The sequence below is a fragment of the Haemaphysalis longicornis genome, unplaced genomic scaffold (genome assembly GCF_048455015.1).
Source record: "Haemaphysalis longicornis isolate Haplotype H1 unplaced genomic scaffold, Haemaphysalis longicornis Haplotype H1 scaffold_7, whole genome shotgun sequence".
NCBI lineage: Eukaryota > Metazoa > Arthropoda > Arachnida > Ixodida > Ixodidae > Haemaphysalis > Haemaphysalis longicornis.
In genome coordinates this window covers 59,116,825-59,137,859 of record NW_027526422.1, presented here as the reverse complement: position 1 = coordinate 59,137,859, position 21,035 = coordinate 59,116,825, and the positions used below count along the sequence as shown (strand labels likewise).

The 21,035-nt window shown below is 48.2% G+C and overlaps 1 protein-coding gene across 1 annotated transcript in view; it reads left to right on the top strand.

Moving 5' to 3' along the window:
• LOC144146302 (uncharacterized) overlaps positions 1-21,035 on the top strand; it is a 57,515-nt gene that overhangs the window by 21,675 nt on the left and 14,805 nt on the right. Inside the window, exon 4 of the mRNA XM_077678264.1 lies at positions 11,002-11,248. Coding sequence (XP_077534390.1) covers positions 11,002-11,248 — 247 coding nt within the window. The remainder of the gene's footprint in view (positions 1-11,001; positions 11,249-21,035) is intronic.

Sequence of the window (21,035 nt, the reverse complement as noted above, 5' to 3'; positions counted from 1 at the left end):
GGCACAAAAATGCATCAGTAATGGGTCCCACTCACGCGTAGGGTACAGTGACCGCATTTCTCTTAACTATTGCTACAGGTAGGACTACCAATGTTCTTGTAACATAGTGCAGTACTGCGCGTAATAGTCGATTTCGGCGTTCGAAAACTCTTTTCGCGCAAACACACTGGCTCGTGACTTGACCTTGTCTGACTGTTCGTGCCTTGCGGGCACACAGCGTACTATCGTGGGTTAATATTCTCTGTATGGAACAGGGCGCTGAATGTGCGTCCTTCCCGAAGCAACTGCGCGCTGTTCGAGCGCTTTCATTGATTGTAGGGTTTAATGCGTCGACGCTATAGGCGCGCGTTCTAGGAGTGCGACCTTTAGCTGATCTCAAGGCACTGCATATATAAACAGCCGAGAGTTTCACAACATTTTCTATTGCTGTCGACAGGAGAGCTTTCGAATACATGAAAATGTTGGAGCTGCGGCTCTTCTGGCAGAAAGCAGTTGGGCCGGGCGGGCTCCAAAAACACATCGCAATACGTTAGGTCAGTGCAGAAAGTGCTTAGGGGCGTCTTGTTTTTTTTTTTTGTTTTTTTGTTTTTGGACGCCATCTACAACGTGGCTAGTGCAACGTGGCTAGTGCATCAAGGAATCCGTACCAGGGGAATCACCGAGCGGCGACCAATTTTCTAACACGTCAAGGGCACCAAGCTGTCAAAATTTGTCACCGAATGCAGGCTGAATATGGCGACAAATGTTTATCTGGAACAACAATTGCTGAATGAGTACCAATATTGGGGAATAAAGGTAGGGAAATAAAAACTGGAGCCGTCACTTAGCTTGATGTCGCGACATGGGTGGGCCCGCGGCAGGTTATTTTTCGTATGTATAAAATATACAATAATTATTAACACTGCACGCTATGCGGAGTGTTACAGCGAATCGCTCACATGCATGTGAGCGATACGCTACATCATGATGTAGCGAATAACTCTCGCAGTGAACAGAACATCATCTTATTCCCCTTTTCGTCCAGCCTTTTCGTAAGTCTGCTGTAGGTCGCGCGTCACACAGACCATAGAGTTTCATACTAATATATACTAGAGGGAAATCTGGCGCTGCATTCGCGTGCCGCCGTGGGTGGCGCCATTGCAGCTAGCGACGTTCCTCGCCTCCTTGGCTTGGTTAGCCACATGGCTTCTTTTTCGTCTTGAAGCCAAAAGGGGTAACATTGTTTTTCTGTTCATCTTTCACAAAGCTTCTAAATAATCCCTGGCAAATCAATCTTTATGGAGCTATTATTTTTTGATAACAGAACAAATTCGATTAATTTTCTGCAGTAATATTGTTGCATTTTTGCAGCCAAAGCCAACTTTTCAGCCTGTTCGTGAGCCATGCCAAGGACAAGTGGAACGTGCCTGCCCGGTACATGACGGCACGCTCGCCGAAGCGCGGCTCCCCTAGACGGTGGCGCCACATTTCCCTCTAGTGTATATTAGTATGAAACTCTATGACACAGACGGCCTCGCGAATACTGGTTCCCAGACCCACCTATAGAGCGCGCATTGGTCTCGCAGTTCCAGGTTCCTCTCCCTCCGATATGGGAGCGAGACGGGTGGTGTCCTCCCGCAGCTGACGTTTAGCTTCCTATTCCTTGGCGCGAACTAGTGTCACTAGATTAGGTTACAGAGTATCGGCACTCTTTTATCCCATTGTTGCGTACCGCGGCCATGATCATTGGTCAGTTCGCATCACGTGACAGTTACTTACACGGCGACGGTTCATGGGCCCCGCAATTTTTTGTTTATGCGATTTAGTCTGTCAACTGCGGTAGACGTAGCTTGTCCTCCCTGCTCTGCGGCTGCGCGCGAATGACGTCGCTCCGAACGCGAATCAAAGATAACGCGTGTAGCAGCATTTCAGCAGCAGTAGCGCTATTACAGAAGGCCCGAGATAGCTCGGTCCCGAGTTTCCAGCTGCTCGAGCAAACAAAGTAGTGATAGTACAGCATCCGATAAACCCCAAACGACACCGGCGCAAACGCGCGGCGCCCGCTTGGTATTATCAGCGCGCCCAGTTGAGGCCGCTCACGTTGAAAAAGCACGGCTTGTACGAACATGCGCGTGCAGCGCTGTCTTGAATCGAGTTGCAATATGCCCTCCGTTATGCAAAGTAGATAACCCAGCTATTCCTTTAAAAACTCCGGCCTGGCCCCAGCCTTCTTTACAAGCTCCGCCCTCTAAAAGCGGCGCGGGGCAGCTCTGATTTCCTCGGTGTTGTGTTCTTCCACTGAAATGTGTTTGCTACGGCATAGAGTTAATACTACTGACTCTAGAGCAAAAGCTGCCCGGCCAGCCCGTGCATTGAAACCGTGCTACACCCGGGCGCTGACATGATGCCACCCTCACAGCGTTGCCCGCTGCCTTTTTGCCTACTAGAGTTGGCGGCAGTAGTCGGTATTCACCTAGTAACCAACGCATTCCATCATGGCAGCCACCGTTGCTGTGAGTGCGCCGTGAAAACTTTGCTGTGCAGAAACGTTGTGTGAAGTTTTTCCTGTGGTAGGTAGCGAACTTTTGTGCCATGCTGCCGCGTTAGATGCAGTTTTGCATTCTCCGCAACTGAGAAGGGTAGCGCCTAGATTAGCGGGTACTTCGTACGGTCGGAGAGGTAGCTTTTGCGGGTGCGTCACGGGAGTTCGGTCGTCGCTTCGGAGTTGAGCGGACGTGTTTTTTCGTGCTCCTGTGCTTCGGAGGGGCTTCATTTCGGCGGCCCGTTGCAAGCGCGGGCCGTTGGACGTCGCCTGGCTTTCGCTCTGCTGGTGTGGGCGGTCGAGTGCCAGCTCCCGCCACCCCCCCCCTTCCCAGTACCCGTCTCCAAAGCGGTCGGGACCGCCGCAGACTTCGCTCTTCATCGCACCATGCTCGCCTCCACGCTTCACTGTTCCCTTCGACGTTTCTCGTCTCCCGGACGCAGCATTACGCCAGCCAACAGTGTTTGTGGTGTGTTGTGTGCGACGGAATCGACCACAGTGGAACTACTCTTCGCTACTCTTTCCTCACCTTTCTAATCTTTACTTTTCTTTCTCCTATCCTATTTCCCCAACTATTCCCGCTTGCGGACTGTGTTAAATGCAGGTGAGCTCCCATGAGAGCTTAATAATATCCCCAGTCCATTTATTTCCCTGCTTCCTTTAAAAAGAAATCACTTCCCCCTGATTGCTTTTTTCCCCTGATTTTTTTCCTGGTGGCTTCCCCTGTATTCGCGCATGCGCTGTTTCTGTATATATCATTTTGTGTGCTAAACGAGTTCAGTTGATATGCAGCGCTAGTCCTGTGTAGTCTTTTCTTTGTTGTCCCGTCTGTACAGCGCTATTTTAACATGTTTCACACGCCTCCTCCCCCCCCCCCCCCTGTATGCGCCAGCTGATTGTTTTCGCAATCTATTGAGGTGCTCTTCACAACTACTTGTTTTTCTAGCGAATGGAAGTTCGAACTGGACAACGCTTCCAAGAAATGCATGTAAATGGAAATCGTATTTGTGACTGCACTTTATGCTAAACAAACATTCTTTCTGTGCCTGTTCCTGTGCCTGTTTACTAGGCCCCTGCAGCACGTGTGTCAACTTTTTTCTCCAGTTAAAATGCTTTTAGGTAGTGGCCCTTGCATTAGCTTAGAAATACCCAAGCCTAATATTACTGAAACTCTCTCAAGAGATTTTCCGTTTTTCTAGGTACGCTTAGAGGATTTGTCATTGATTGTATACTTGGGGACGTCACACAAGGTACATGATTAATATTGTCAGGTTACATTAGGTCGCAATAATTCTATTTAATAGCAGCTTAAACAAAATCTCGACAAAAGCAAACCAGAGACTAGAAGATATCATGTAGAACGCGCATTTCCATTCTGGGTTTGTGGAACTATAGCTTTCAGTACTTCCAACTACAAAGAAAGTAGTGCAAGTGTTCATTAGTCACTGCAGGGCTCTTTACCTTTTAAAATTTCATGCCCCCTCTCCCAGAATAAAGAAAGAGGAAAATTGTGTGAGGAACTATTTCCAGCAAAGCTATGGCAGGTTTAAAGGGTTAAAAGCCAAAAAACCTTTTTGAAGAAAAAACAATTTCATGATAAAAAACCTAAGCACTGTGGACGAGGAGAAGAACGAAATAAACAAATACAAGCAGAGGCAGCATAAAAGAGCAAAAAATCAACAAAGCAAATGCAATTCTACGAGGCAGTTAGTCACGAAAGCTTCCACGAAGGAGCAGACACTTCAGGAGAAATTTTAAAAAATTAGAAATTATGTACCCTATTTACATTATGTACACAGAAAATCAGACATATTTCAGTGGTTTTAGACAAGATGGAGCTGAAGTAGCCAAATCAGTTCTTGCCTTGAAGAAGCAGATTTCAGTGATTAAGAGAGAAAAACAGTCACAGGTTGTGTAGGGGTGTTACCAGCATGCAGCATCCTTCGTTTGCCCATTTTGTCATTTTGCCTGCTTCTTTTATGCCTATCTTTTTTTCGCCCATGGTGCTGTCTTTGTACTGGCCATTTCCTCGCCATGTTTTTTTTTTTTCTCCCGAAATTTTTATCCTTTATTTTATGCCAGTCCTTTCGTTTCAAGTTTACTGTTCCCATTTCCACATGTAGCACAGCCAGCTGGACAGTTCTTCTTCTTTCCTTGGTTAACCTCCCTAGCTTTCTTCTACAGTTTCTTCCTTTCTTTGAAGTCGCACATTAGGTCATCTTAGCCTTGCTCTTACCATCACAAACTTCCCTAGAGGTCTGGTGGTATTACTGGTGGTGAAATAAAATTTGTTGGATGAGAATTGCTTGTTCATATGACCCTCTTGCTTTTTCTGTGTTTATTTTTGCTTCTGATACACGGACTGATGGCATTGCGATGGTCCATTATTTTTTATGAAAATAAGAATGCTGATGACCACAATCTGAATGAGCATTAGCCAGAACTTTCATAATCAGCTACAGCATTACTGGAACCCAGCTTCGGTAATGCAACTTCGTCATCATACTTGTTGCTGTGAGCACGCTGGAATGGAAGCGTGGAAATTCTACAAGGTCTGGTGTGGCCCCTTTGTGGCCACCGGTTTGATGTTGGCATAAATGAGAAGGCTGTGCTACACATATCGAATTCCTTCGTTCTATTGCGTATCGCATTCGCATATCACATTCCTTCCTTTTATCTAGTGTATACAGCTGAAGAAAGTCTCCAGATGGCCCTGGCTGAACCGATACGTGCAGATGTAACTGTCGCAAATAATAAAATTGAGAGTTCAATTTATTGTCGGCTTTCTTAATGACTGCCATATGGAATGCACATTAACTCTGGTATTCTGAGTCCTTCCTCCACTCGAGCCTTCAGTGGAGGAGAGCCTTGAAATCGATTTCCCCATGCATAAGCACTGCCGGAATCCTCTCAGCCGACTGGAGGGAGCAAATAGAGTGGAGGAGGAACTCAGAATACGGCCCTAAGTGTCTGAATACTCTATATTAGCGATTGATAGTCTCATGCTAGGCAGTCTGATTCACCTGCTATAGTTATGCTTGGCAGCTGTTTCAAAATTAACCACTATGATTGAACTAATGAGCGGCAATAACAATTTATAGGTGCACTCAAATTAATTTACTTTTCAAGGGAGACGTATATCCTTCGTCGACTTCGCCTTGCACAAAATACATGAGGGTCCCATCGCGACCCAAGAAAGCGCATATGTGTGTACCTCAACATGCTTCCTAGGCGGTCTCTGTTGACAGACAGATTTCCGGCCGAACCCGCAGGCATTTCAGGCAAAACCGCCTGCAGGCGGGGTGGTCCTGATAATTGGGCGTGAACAGAAGTGGCCGTTTCCGTTCATTGGCGAAGGCACCCAGGGAAGGACAGAATAATTTTTCTTAACCCCCCACAACACGGGTGCCCATCTCACATGAACGAAGTTTACTCCTCCCCCACCTCCTCTGTGCAGGTATATACATGGGCCATATGAGAGCAGAGGTGCAAGTATACGTAATTAAACAACGTCGCTGATCCGCCGAATTTGAGAAATGTGTCATGCAAAGCATCAAATATATTCTCGAAAATTTCAGATTGCGTGTTTCAGCGATCGAAGGAGCATGCACCAATCGCACACACCCATACAGGAGATTTCTGAACCTACATTCGGGATTATCTTTCGGCTTCGCCTTGTCCTCCTCTAGAAAACCACCTTATCGTGCAAATAAAGTTACCATTATTATTATTAGTTGGCGGTTGTTTTATCTGACTCAAGTAAAAAACCGTTCAGTGAAAGTATAACAGCACCCGTAAACAAGAGCCTAGTTATCGCTAGGCGTGGTAAAATGGTTCGTACATTTGTTTGTTTTTAATTTACGAATCATATACGATTAAAAGGAGCCGATCTGCCCCGACATGTTTCGCGTAACATGATATGACCGGCTGACGGCGAGTTCAAATCGGCAGCAGCCACTACGGAGTCGGACATGTAGAGAAGGTGTCCTTGAAGATAGGCAGCGGCGGCTTTATTCCGTATCGTCGGCAGTCTTCGCAAGCGTGTCTTCGCAAGCAACGAAGTGACACAGCAGACACTAAGGCGTGTTGGAGTCAACCTTTGTAAATTAGCCCCACACGACTGACGCCCCGAAACTGAATTTGGCGCCTCAGCCCGACGTCTTCTTTTTGCTTATAATTTCATTTATTTTTGTTCGTCAAGCATGAATACTTCAAGAAAACTAATAAAAGCATACAAACTCGTAAAGAAACTCAGTTATTGCCATAAAAGTTGCCTAATTTTAGCTTAGGGCCCTAAATTTGTGCCTCATTTTTAATAAAAATTGTTAGCCATATCTTAAACTACTGATCTGGCAACTACAGCGTGGCATCATGGCGGCATTCGTGTTTAGACACATTTTTAAGCCAGCTTTACCCGCCTGTGCTACGGGGTTTGAGGGTGGCTCCAGTGCAGCTCAGTGCAAGCCCAAACCAAATAAGCGAAGCACTTCACTGTAGCGAAAGGAACGCGCCCTTCTCCCGACTGTCAAACGTGACCGGCTTTGTTTACGTGCGGACGGCAGGCGTAGAATCAGACATCGCCCCAATTTAGCGTGTCATAAGCTTGTTTCAACATCTTACGAATGCGTTTTAGACGTCCAAGGTGTGTCATCTGTCGTCGATTGTGTTTTTTCTGTGTATGAATACGGCTGCCGTGGGAAAATGTTGTCGTCTTGGCCGCTCCTATCGTCCGGACTAGAGCGAGCACTTAGTTCTTACCGAACTTTCACCCCCCCCCCCCCCCCCCCCCCCCCTCCCTCGCCCCTGCGACTGGCGAAGTATTTTGCTGATGGTGGCCTGAGGACTTCATTCGTTCATTGTTTTCTGCTAAGCTTTGCTGACGGAGCATCAATTGCAAGTTACTTCGTGGCTCCGACGCTACCCCACCGGCGATATGGACGCCATGGCAGCCATAGTTGGGTGGGGCTTCGGTCGCTACGCCGCGCCCACGAATGGGCTGGGTGTGTGTGATTGACACGAGAACTCGGACGAAACTCGGGAGATATATTGCATGGCCGAGTTGAACTCGTGACGCTCGTGTTGGCGGCTGCTGCGGCGTTGTTCATTGTTCACAGTCGCCGTACCACCATATATCTATCCCGGCAGTTTTTTCTTTAGCGGAGGAGGAATTTCAAGCCCTTTTTCGGCTCTCGAAAGTACTATGCATTGGCTGTGCAGCCATCTGAGGCCCGAACCCCTTTGCGACGACTTTGAGGCGGCTTTAGCTTCATGGCTGCCAAGGAGCGAGTGTTGCGTGCGCTGCGGTTTTACACGACGGACACCTTCCACGGAAGCATTGGTAGCGACCGCACAAGCGACCGCCCTCAGTCGACAGTCAGCCAATGTGTGCGCAATAGGATTACTGCAGACAAGTTTTTCGCCTTTTTTTTAGATGGCTAACCGTACATGGCTTCAGCAGGTTCTACCATGCGTTTATCCGTCTGCAGCCAGACCGTACCGTTCAGTCGCGACTACTCGATGGAATAAAGGTTTCCATCGAGTGGCCGTGCTTCAGTTATCTTCTGCTAGCAAAACTTTCCAATGTGGCGTTGCACGACCGAGCGCTTCATTTATCGGCAGACGGTTTCTGTTCGGGCGCTTCGTGTCGCACCATTCTTTCGAAAACTTTAGTCACTGGATAGTATATAATCAACGGCGTGTGCCTATTACCAGAGGCGATCTTTACGCATTTCAACGGGTGTTGTCAAGAGTCTTTGTAGTCTGGCAGGAAGCGGATCATGCAAAATTTTTGAAGGGAACATTGAGACCGTAACAAATAGCGCGACGCGAGATGGAGGGTGAAGGTATAGAGTCCATAAAAAAATTACACCATCTTCCCGTAGGGTAACCCTGAGTAGTACGCGAAGCAGCCATGGGATCGACTGAAGTTCCCATTAGTTTTCAATTCGTCGTTTCCGGTGACGTTCAGCTTCGCGTGCCTTCGTTGTATCAGCAGCTTCTTGACGTAGTTTGAATGAGTGTAATACATAAGGCGCGTTCGTAGCACATGCTCCCGTCATGGTTTTTAGTAGCGCAGTGGGAAGAGTGCCACGTACCTCTCGTTGCGGCCAGAGAGTCGTGGGATCGAAACCCGGCGCCGCCTTACTATTTCTTTTTATAGTGGACTGCGCTGACGTCAGCCCCAACACTGACGGGGCTGAAGAGACGCGCATGCGCAGTAGAGTGCAGACGGCGGACGACAAGGAAGGGAGGGACACAGCCCCGAGCATGAGATGCTCCGCATCTAAAAAATTCCCCCGCATTTCCCCGAGGGGGAGAATGTGAAAGTGCGAATGCACGGTTGTCGGCCCGCTTGCGGCGCTTGCGCTCGGCCCCCGCAGCCCACCGCCTCGCCGCCTTCTCTTCCATCTCTTCCATCGGGTTTGTAGTATTACGTGTACACCACGCAGTTATCAAGCCGCTATAACGCCGCTGAGTCACCAACGCACGCCGCTGACGACGTAGTTTGAATGCGTTAAAGATATAAGGCGCGTCACTAACGCTGATATCACGTCGCGTCCGTGGCTTGGTCGGTAGAGCGTCGCGCTGCGGCCGCAAAGTCCGCGGATCGAAACCTGGCGCCGGATGCTGTTTCTTTATAGAGGAGCACTGCGGACGCCGACGCCGCCGCCGCCGACGCCGGCGGTGGATGGTTTGGGGTCGCTTATAAAAAAAACGAAAGACTGGATAGCTTCGTCGCACAAGAGCTGTGAAGAGCAGAATGAAATAAAGGAAACAAATTTCAAAAGCTGACTTGCCCGCAATTGAGAAGAGCGAGTGGGCTCGGTTTCGAAAATTTACAAAACTGTAAATTGGAAAAGTAAAAGTCGTAGAATAATGCGTGCCACGTGAACATGATGGCACATGAGAATGACAGGTGCACACCAGCCGCGCAGAACCACGATCGTAGGGAGGCTGCACTGTGGCAGTCTTCTTCCTGTCGAGTTCACTACGAAATGAAAGAGAAGAAACTGACGGAAACACAGTATAGCAGAAAAGAAGTAGCCCGAAGTAATGCCAAAATTCATGCCGAAAGACTAAGAAATAAAAGCGAGGAAACATACGCAAGTGCAATATATCAGTTAAGAATTATCGCAAGTACAATCATCAGTTGTTAATAAGTATCGCAAGTACAATGTATCAGTCGTTATTAAGAATCGCCAAGCTTTCGCCTTCAAATCACGTTAGTAGGCTGAAGTGCTTCTAGGAAATTGCGTATCTGAAAGCGGGCGGAGCGTTTCGATAACATCGAGCAGCAATTACTTTGATTGTGGCGCGTTTCCACGACGCGCTTTCTTTTTTTTTCCAGTCGGCCTTAGTCACGTGATTGCATTGTCTGCCAACTACGGCATAAATGGGCAGAAACTGCTTCTTAGGGCGGCGAATTTCAAACCAAAAAGCTCATCAGAACGCCTCTAGTGAAATACATATTAATCAAATAAAAACGCGATAAAGTAATGTAGTTGGATTTGCTTGCCCCCACTAGCCACCAGTGCAGCAGTGGAACGAGACACAGCAGTGAAAAACGCGCCACGCCCTAGTCGCGCCCCCTTGGAACGCGCTGCCGTGGACCGGTTACGCCACCCCAAAATATCAGCAAATAGCGTGAATTGCATTTTTAAAGCGCTTGAACTCCGGCTCGAAATATTATCATTACGTTATGTGGGCGTCGCTAGAGCTCGTGTTTCCCGAGTTTCGCTTAATCTCGGGCCTTCTGGAATAGCACCCCTGAATTGTGTCCGAAGATGCTGTTTTGCTGCACCTTAGGCAGTTTTGTTAACAAATCACCCGGTCGAAGTGAGCGGCGAAACCGTAGAAGCGGCAATCTCGCATCACCGATAAACACCAAAAAGGTCGCCGTTGTTGACTTGCGTGCCTCAATGACGGTACTCTGATGCCACACCTAGCGACGCTAGCACGAACCATAGACATTGCGCGGCAATGGCGCTGCCGTTCTAGGGCGAGTGCCCGTTTGCGTTCGAGCCGACAGAAGAGAACCACAGCTCCGCCGTGTCAGCAGATTACACACTTGGGAGGTTTTGTTGTTTTCCTCCCCAAACTAGCGTGGCACATTTGCGAACTTTTTTCTACCATGGACTCCTCGTAGGAGGCTGGAAAACATATTTCGGCATTTCACGATGTGCTCTGAAAGGCTGTAACGTCGGCTTAATGCCACTTAATATCCTTGTAAATGCTCTATTATAGGTCAACCCTGATACTTCGCGGGAGTTTCCTTTAATCCATGCGCTAACTTGACGGAGCCCTTGCGGAGTAGAAAAGTACGACTTTGATTTCTCAACTATTCCGTGTGGAACGTCTATATGCATTTTATATTTTAATTCTTCTCATTATAATGTGTTCGCACAAGCACGTACCCGAAATTTGGGGGTGAGCTTTAGTGAATAAAATTAAAGCGACTCCTCCTCCCCTCCCTCTTTCAGAGACGATCCGTGAGACGATCCGTGAGAGGCCGATGGGCAGAAACCCCTTGTTCTGCACATTCGGCACTTTCCAGCAGGACCTGGACAAGGTAAACATCGACGGAGTGTGCGACTACGCCTTCATGCCGTTCTACGTGCATACCAACGAGGACACCTTTCTGAACGACGCCCACTCAACAACCCAGAAGATGCTTGCGAAGGCAGCCGGGGCGCACCAGACTTTCTACGCCATCAACGTGCCCCACCGGCAAGTGCACGCGCTGTCTGCCGACCCTGTGCGTGTCGCAAGAGTGGTTGCTGCCTCATCATAATCTCCCTATCTATACCCACTGCACGGCAAAGGCCTCTCCCATAGATCTCAAATTACCCCGGTCCCGTGCTAACCGTGAACAAGTTACCTCCGCAATCTTCTTGATCGCATCTGCCCATCGAAATTTCTGCCTTCCCCTGACACGCTTGCCTTCTCTAGGGGTCCACTCTGTTAACTTTAACGACTCACTGTTATCTTCTACTAGTATGTCCTTAACACGCGATTATTCCCTGACTCACTCTGCTCTCGCGTTGTCCCTTAACGTTACACGTATCATCTTCCGTTATGTTGTTTGTTGAGTCGTCATCAATTTAAGTTGAACCCTTTTACTGATCCTCCAAGTTTCTGCCCCGTAAGTGAGTACCGGTAAGATGCAGCTCCACCCCACCCCACCCCATTCTTATTCTTCTGTTTATTTCTGCCTCATGGTTTGGACCCGGGGTCACTACTTTGCCTTAGTAGATACTTTAGCTTACCACGTCCACTGCCTAGCCACCTATCTCAAACCGCTGTGTTCTCTTGAGGCTTTTGAGCTTTACTGTAGTTTTCTGCATATAAATTTTCAGGCCCACTATTCTAATCTACTCACTCACTATCTATTCAGGCTCACTAAGAGGGTTCAACTTAAATTGAGAACAACTCAGCGGGCAATGGAGCGGAAAATGATAGGTGTAACATTAAGGGACAGGAAGAGAGCGGAGTGGGTCAGGGAGCAAACTGGTGTTAAAGACATATTAGTAGAAATTAAGAAGAAGAAATGGACGTGGGCAGGACATGTAATGCGAAGGCAAGATAACCGCTGGTCATTAAGGGTAACAGAGTGGATTCCTAGAGAAGGCAAGCGTTGCAGGGGGCGGCAGAAAGTTAGATGGGCAGATGAGATAAAGAAGTTTGCGGGGATAAATTGGTCACAGTTGGCACAGGACCGAGGCAATTGGAGAATAATGGGAGAGGCCTTTGCCCTGCAGTGGGCGTAGATAGGCTGGTGATGATGATGATGATGATGATGATTCTAATCTGCTCGTCCAGCGCGGTAACCACGCTTTGCAATTCGTCCCCCGAGTTACTTAGCAAGGCAATGTCATCATCAAATCTGAGATTAATCAGGTATTCTCGATTAACCCTTATACCCACCTGCTCAAAATCCAATATTCTGAATAACCCTTGAAACCTGCTGTGAATAACATTGGCGATAATTTCTCCTCGTCTGACGCCCTTATAGGTATTTTACTGCTCTCTTTACGGAGGAAGATGGTAACGGTGGACCCGTTGTAGATACCCTCTAGTATTCTTACGTAATGCTCGTCTACACCCTGATTCCGCAATGCCTTAATGAGTGCTGAGGTGCTCCGTCAGGTGATAGTAATGTCGTAATAATAGAGTTCTAGCATAGCGGCTTGCGTACGCTACGCTATAGCGGTGGTGGGCATCGGGACCCGAGTGCGCATGCGCGCATTCGTTTCGGCGACGGGCGGCCGTCCGTCGTGACAGCGTGCGCATGCGCAGTCGGGTCCTGCTACCCACCCCCGCCATAGTGCAGCGTACGATAGCCGCTATGCCTGAACTATCTACTACATCCCTTATCAGCGTTAGCCGCAAGTGCGATCACCCAGAATATCCGCTCCGAAACCCCTCACGTAGCTAAAGGAGGACACATCTTAAAGGGGCCCTGAAAGGCATTTTGAGCACACTAAATGAACTAGCGCAACCGTTAGATTGGGTCGTCAACGTCCTCTGTGCCAAGTATTACTCTTTTACGCGCAGCGGAAAGCTCACACTTTTGTTGCAAAGTTTGTCGCTTTTTTCTCACCCTTTCCTTCGTGTTTTTGGACGCCGCCATCTTCACATGTCTACATCATCGATTCCCAGATGTTCGTCATGAGCTAGACATCCTGCTATTGGGCGGCTTTTTCACGCACTTCCGGCAAAGAGATGAGTCGTCTGCTCAGCGTCGGCTCACCGGCTGATCTGCCAGCGGAGTGCCGGAGTGCTTGGGCATTTTACGACAAACGAAACAAGTGTAAAACAAACGCTTAACCGTTTGTATTGAATGCAACACGGCCATAACACGACATCGATATTCTCTTACCTGAGTACGTTCCATAAAGAAAGCGTTCAAGCCCCGTGGCACTTCTTTCGTGCAATCGCAGAGAACGCCCTGAGCTGAATGCCCGGGTTTGACGCATACATTTTATTCAGCTTCAAAACAATCCAGAGATGCGTTTCTAACGAATAAAACGTCACAACATGCGTTGAAAGTCTGAACCACGATTGACAGAGGATGGGTTGCCTCCTGCCCGTCGTAAATTCGGTACTCACCTCGCGCGCGGTTTGCGGGGACGAACAGCAAGTCACTTAACTCTGGCGCACAAGCCGATGGCTTTTAGCCACGCACACTGCACATACCCCATGCGAGGTTGAGTCGTACGTCGCTCGAGAAAGATTATCCAGACCATGGGAAGAACTATCCACCCGCAGAAGCACAACGTCGCATTTCATCGCGAAACAAAGGCGTCCACAACACACACACCATCGCCTCCTGTAATGCCAAACGCATCTCGCACTTCCCAATAGGAGTGGGTGGTACGCCTGCAGTGCCCACATGTCGCGAGGTGGGGCCCCAAGCTGAACCGGGATCACGGAACCGTAACTGACTTCTGGAGCGGTTTGTGCCTTGTTGCCAAGGCAACCGATGTTTGAGATTGTCAAAGAAATGGCGCTCGCTCCAGCGCTAGAAAGCTCAGAGCCGCGGCGGAGAATGTTTTGCCAACGTTGCCGCTCTCCACCACGCGTCGCCCCAAGCTGAACTGGTCACATGATTGAAGCGTTTTGTGCACGGGTTCTGTATCGGTTCAAAATGTCTTTTTCACATTGTGCCGGCAGGAATTACCACCGCCGCAAAATAAGACCCGGCACCAGCGGGGCCACATCTGATACGGCGCTTTTTGGATAAACAGTGCGCGGTGCATCAAGGGAACGAGCGCACGACCCTCCCCGTGCGGCTGCGAGTTCGCCGCCGATAAAAAGTCATGTGCCGCCAGCAACGTACACCGCGAAAGGGCAAGGCCAGGCCGCCGCATACATGCGGCCAGATTTTTCGTTCGCTTTTCCAGCCTTGAGCGGAGTGCGTGCGGGATTCATGGTGTCAACAAAGCTTGCCCGTAGCAGACGACGGTCTGAGCAGCGCAATAGCGGAAGTACGTCACCGCTGCGGAGCGCAGCATCATGGGAGGCAAGGCTCGCGCGCCGTCAACAGCGGAAAGTAAGTCGAAAGGAGGAGGAAACTCGGAGCGACGATAATGCGCGGTTTTTTATTTACGATTTCTCAGCTAATACTCATCGCTTTAACAAAATTCTTGCGGGAGGAGATTGCAAATACATTGCTTTATTTGGGTGCATGTACATCCATGCATCGGCGGAAGGTATTTCAGGACCCCTTTAAAAATCCAACTGCGCGCAAATTAACGAGGACGTGAACACACTGAAGACACCACAAGCGCAGACTCACGACTGGTTTATTGTTACAAAAATCAGAACACTAAATACCCAGGCGCCCACATACGTCACATTCTCAGCGCTATCGGCTGCACAAAAAATAAAAATAAAAAACTCAGAAGCACACGAATGACAGATAATTCCGCGGCGATAACACCATCACACATGAAATATCCTCCCCCTCTTCACCACGCATGCCCTGAAGAGGTTTCAAATTCTTGTTTAGTGCCCATCTATGTAGGCGACTTCGCGACTAAGCAAGGCAATAGATGGGTGACTAATACAATCTGAACCAGCTTTTAAAATGTGTCTGGCTTCGACAATTTCTCTTGTCTGCTGATTCTTATGCCTGAATAAAATGGTTGTGCGCTCAAACAAAGGGGTACATTCCGGGGTACATTCAGGAACGCATGCGCGGCAATGGGAAGACATGTGGCTCAGGTCCCGTTTTTCTTTCGAATAGTTATGTTCCTTAAGTCTTGTATTTAAACAACGCCCGGTTTGACCAATGTATACCCTACCACATACAAGTGGTATGGAATAAACAACCCCCGTAGCACATTGGACGAACTTCTTTTTGTGATTAATACCACATGCTCCTTGTCGTTTTCCTGCCCTTTTGTTCACTTTTGGGCAGATCTTACTTAACTTATTAGGAGCTGAAAACACTATTTGTACGTCATACCGCCCGGCTACTCGTTTTATACCGTGTGACATCTTGTGAACATAGGGCACCACAGCAAAGTTTTTCGGCTTTTCTTTTGGTGGTATGGCCTCCCTATCCGACTTTACCCACTTTACCAGCTTTTCACTTGCTCTAGAAATAACATGATCAGGGTACCCGGATTTTTTTAGCTTCTCCACCTGCTGTAAGACACTATCGGGCATTGAATGCTCACACGATTTTGAAATGGCCGACTTCAAGCAGGAAAGTGCAATACCCTGCTTCACCACTTTCGAGTGCGCCGACTCAAAGCTTAAAAGGGCTTTTACAGACCTGGGAGCGTACGCGTAGCACATGTGCCCTTCTCCGAAAGTCATACTTAAATCCAAAAACTGGAGCATTCTATCTCTAGGTAATTCGAAGGTAAATCGAAGACCCTGACCGCACTCTTTGAAAACCTTTAGTACATCGGGGCAAATTCTGCAGGAGGGCCTGTCTACCACCACCAGAAAATCATCCACATACCGGAACACTTTTACAACAAGCCCCTCAAGCTTCTCATTCAGACACCTATCCACACCTCCCAAAAAGATATTGCTGAGAACAGGGGCCACTCGCATTCATGTGCATTCATTGGTAGGTGCGGGATGTCGCTGAATTCCTTTTTAGAACTGTTGTCCTTCTACCTGGCCTCCACTGTGGTCGAGTGGAAAGGAGGAGCATTTATTCAGAGGAGTGGCGTGTGCATAGGGTCCCGAGTGGCCCCTGTTCTCAGCAATATCTTTTTGGGAGGTGTGGATAGGTGTCTGAATGAGAAGCTTGAGGGGCTTGTTGTAAAAGTGTTCCGGTATGTGGATGATTTTCTGGTGGTGGTAGACAGGCCCTCCTGCAGAATTTGCCCCGATGTACTAAAGGTTTTCAAAGAGTGCGGTCAGGGTCTTCGATTTACCTTCGAATTACCTAGAGATAGAATGCTCCAGTTTTTGGATTTAAGTATGACTTTCGGAGAAGGGCACATGTGCTACGCGTACGCTCCCAGGTCTGTAAAAGCCCTTTTAAGCTTTGAGTCGGCGCACTCGAAAGTGGTGAAGCAGGGTATTACACTTTCCTGCTTGAAGTCGGCCATTTCAAAATCGTGTGAGCATTCAATGCCCGATAGTGTCTTACAGCAGGTGGAGAAGCTAAAAAAATCCGGGTACCCTGATCATGTTATTTCTAGAGCAAGTGAAAAGCTGGTAAAGTGGGTAAAGTCGGATAGGGAGGCCATACCACCAAAAGAAAAGCCGAAAAACTTTGCTGTGGTGCCCTATGTTCACAAGATGTCACACGGTATAAAACGAGTAGCCGGGCGGTATGACGTACAAATAGTGTTTTCAGCTCCTAATAAGTTAAGTAAGATCTGCCCAAAAGTGAACAAAAGGGCAGGAAAACGACAAGGAGCATGTGGTATTAATCACAAAAAGAAGTTCGTCCAATGTGCTACGGGGGTTGTTTATTCCATACCACTTGTATGTGGTAGGGTATACATTGGTCAAACCGGGCGTTGTTTAAATACAAGACTTAAGGAACATAACTATTCGAAAGAAAAACGGGACCTGAGCCACATGTCTTCCCATTGCCGCGCATGCGTTCCTGAATGTACCCCGGAATGTACCCCTTTGTTTGAGCGCACAACCATTTTATTCAGGCATAAGAATCAGCAGACAAGAGAAATTGTCGAAGCCAGACACATTTTAAAAGCTGGTTCAGATTGTATTAGTCACCCATCTATTGCCTTGCTTAGTCGCGAAGTCGCCTACATAGATGGGCACTAAACAAGAATTTGAAGCCTCTTCAGGGCATGCGTGGTGAAGAGGGGGAGGATATTTCATGTGTGATGGTGTTATCGCCGCGGAATTATCTGTCATTCGTGTGCTTCTGAGTTTTTTATTTTTATTTTTTGTGCAGCCGATAGCGCTGAGAATGTGACGTATGTGGGCGCCTGGGTATTTAGTGTTCTGATTTTTGTAACAATAAACCAGTTGTGAGTCTGCGCTTGTGGTGTCTTCAGTGTGTTCACGTCCTCGTTAATTTGCGCGCAGTTGGATTTTTAAGATGCGTCAATACCAACTCGCCCAACTTTCGACCCTTTTAAAGGAGGACAGACACACCCTAGGAAGTCCTGATGTCTGCACCGCGCGGCTATCAAGTAACTGCGGTAGGATAGGAGCTTCCCAGGAATTTTTTATGTTTCCCGCCTCTTACCACGTAACGAAAGATGAGATCCAGGAGTTGCATCCACCTCGCCTTCTTATCACTTGGCCGCAGCACGGTGGCGGCGTCCCAGGAAATACCAGCCCAGAAGCTTTACACGAAATCGCCCACTGCGCAAGGGTCTCTGGGTCAGTATTCATGGTCGATGAAGCGCATCGCACTGGGGCAATTAGATGTTTTCCGCCAGACGGCACAGTTCTAGTTGGGATATGTCATCGGATAGTGTGCCTGAGAAGGTACATCCAGCCACCCTAGTAGGCAGGGAGCTGGATCAGGTCCTGAGGCCTCCTATGAAAAGGTTTACCTGATGCCGCTGATGAAGGGGTGAAGGCGCATACTCGTAGAGGGGGTAGATGGGCGTGCCCGTAGGATGTCCCAGGAGAAGGCAGCCACGGCACGGGCGGCAGAAAGTTATGTGGGCAAATGAGATCAAGAAGTTTGCGGGGGTAGATTGGTCGGAGTTAGCACAGGACCGGGATAATTGGAGATCTGTGCGAGAGGCGTTTGCCCTGCAGTGGGTGTAGCGGGCTGATGATTATGAATATGATGATGCTGCTGCGGATGATGGTGGTTGTGGTGGTGGTGGTAAAGGATAGCTATCCTCGGAGTGAGGAGGAACTGAGTTTGTAGTCGGCGGTGCTGGCCTTTCATGGCATGGGTGAGCACCGTGAGTGTATCTGTGTTGCGGAAGCACGTCCTAATTGGCAAGGTGGCGATTTTGCTGTAGACGAGAGGGGGATTCTCGGGCCAATGGGAATAAATGAATGAGCGAGAGAAAGAGAAAGAGAGAGACAGAGTAAATGTCTATAGGAAAGAAGAAGAGGTCGGCCTGAGAAACTGATTTTGGGCCTACTACTTCCCACTGGTGTGAAGGTACGGAGGGCAAAAAGAGAAAGGAATCAACTTAATGACATTGAAACCAACGAATGAACTATGTAGTAAGACCAATAAACGTCTCACATACAACTGGGCGCTGAATCAGATTATCATAGTGTATTTTTCAGCACATGAACTATCGTCCCTATAAAAAATATGACATTATTCCGCAGTCTGTTTAAATTTGTCGAAATCTAGAGCCGAGACTCCAGAGAGAAGTCAATAAGGAAAATAAGCAGGGCACTAACGGCTCGGCTTTGTTTCCTGTTGTCAGCCCACGAGCCCAAAATCTTTTGTTGGGACGAAGTCTTTGTGTGCAAGCACAGTAATTGTTCCTCAAGGTTCTTTCGCTCACTAGAGTACCGTGGACAAACGCTAAGCAACCCAGTATGCAGTTCGCTGTTGAACAGGAATAAAACGGCTGCCTGCCCTTTCTTGACGTGCTCGTGAGGCGCGCAGATAATGGCCTCGCCTTTTCTGTGTAGAGGAAGGCGACCCACACGTCCCACGACCTTAACTTCGCCTCCTGCCACACCATTGGCCACACGACATCTGTTTTTCCTCCCATTTAACCCGCGCAAAATAGTCACAGTGGCCGAGGAGTTCTTTAGGGATCTGTACAGTAGCCGGGACATACAGGATAATGCCGAACGAGGCAGTAGTTCAGAGGAGATAGACATCCCATCAGTAGCGACCGAAGAAGTAAGGAAGGCTTTGAAAGAAATGAAAGGGGGCAAAGCACCTGGTGAGGATCAGATAACAGTAGACCTCTTGAAGGATGGCGGAGAAATTGTACTTGAAAAACTGGCAAACCTGTATACGCAATGCCTAATGACCGCAATGGTACCGGAATCTTGGAAGAACGCGAACATCATCCTAATCCATACGAAAGGCGACATGAAGGACTTGAAAAATTACAGGCCGATCAGCTTACTGTCAGTCGTCTACAAGGTATTTACCAAGGTAATCGCTAACCGAATCTCTGCAACGTTAGATTTCAGTCAACCTAAAGAACAAGCAGGGTTCCGTAAAGGTTATTCAACAATGGACCATATTCACACGATCAATCAGGTGATAGAGAAGTGCGCTGAGTATACTGAAGCCCTATATATAGCCTTCATAGACTATGAGAAAGCATTTGACTCGGTCGAAACCCTAGCAGTCATTCAGGCATTACGGAACCAGGGGGTAGATGAGCATTATGCAAGAATACTAGGGGATATCTACAATGGGTCTACAGCTACCATCATCCTCCAGAGGGAGAGCAGTAAAATACCTATAAGGAAGGGTGTCAGACAAGAGGCACAATCTCTCCAATGTTCTTCACAGCATGCTTACAAGAAGTATTCAGAACGTTGGATTGGGAACAGGTGGGGGTAAGGGTTAATGGAGAATACCTCAGTAACCTCAGATTTGCTGATGACGTTGCCTTGCTAAGTAACTCGGGTGACGAATTGCAAAGCATGCTTTCCGCACTGGGCGAACAGAGTAGAACCGTGGGCCTGAAAATTAATATGCAGAAAACTAAAGTAATGATCAATAACCTCGGGACAGCACAGCAGTTTGAGATAGGTGGCGAGGAAGTGGAAGTGGTAAGCGAATATATCTACTTAGGCCAAGTTGTGACCCCAGATCCGAACCATGAGGAAGAGATAATTAGAAGGATCAGAATGGGGTGGGGTGCATATGGCAGACATTCTCAGATAATGAATAGCAGCCTACCATTGTCGCTGAAGAAGAAAGTGTATGACAGCTGCATCTTACCGGCACTCACCTACGGGGCAGAAACTTGGAGGCTCACTAAGAGGGTTCAACTTAAATTGAGAACGACTCAGCGGGCAATGGAGCGGAAAATGATAGGTGTAACATTAAGGGACAAGAAGAGAGCGGAGTGGGTCAGAGAGCAAACTGGTGTTAAAGACATATTAGTAGAAATTAAGAAAAAGAAATGGACGAGGGCAAGGCATGTAATGCGAAGGCAAGATAACCGCTGGTCATTAAGGGTAACAGAGTGGATCCCTAGAGAAGGCAAGCGTTGCAGGGGGCGGCAGAAAGTTAGATGGGCAGATGAGATCAAGAAGTTTGCGGGGATAAATTGGTCACAGTTGGCACAGGACCGAGATAATTGGAGAATAATGGGAGAGGCCTTTGCCCTGCAGTGGGCGTAGATAGGCTGGTGATGATGATGATGATGAACCCGCGCAAGCGCATCTGCACTGGTGAGGAACAACTGGCAAGAGAACCTAAAGTGGTGCCACAAGAATTATGTCAGAACGGGTATCCGAGGAACTTCACTAAGAAAATTGAGCAGCGAATTTTGTCTTCGGCTGACACTGCACAGAACCCAACATTCCACTTCCGGGCCGCCATCCTTACGTCACCGGCGTCAGCGAAGCCCTTTCCAGGCTATTTTCCATGGCATGCGGGTTGCCCACG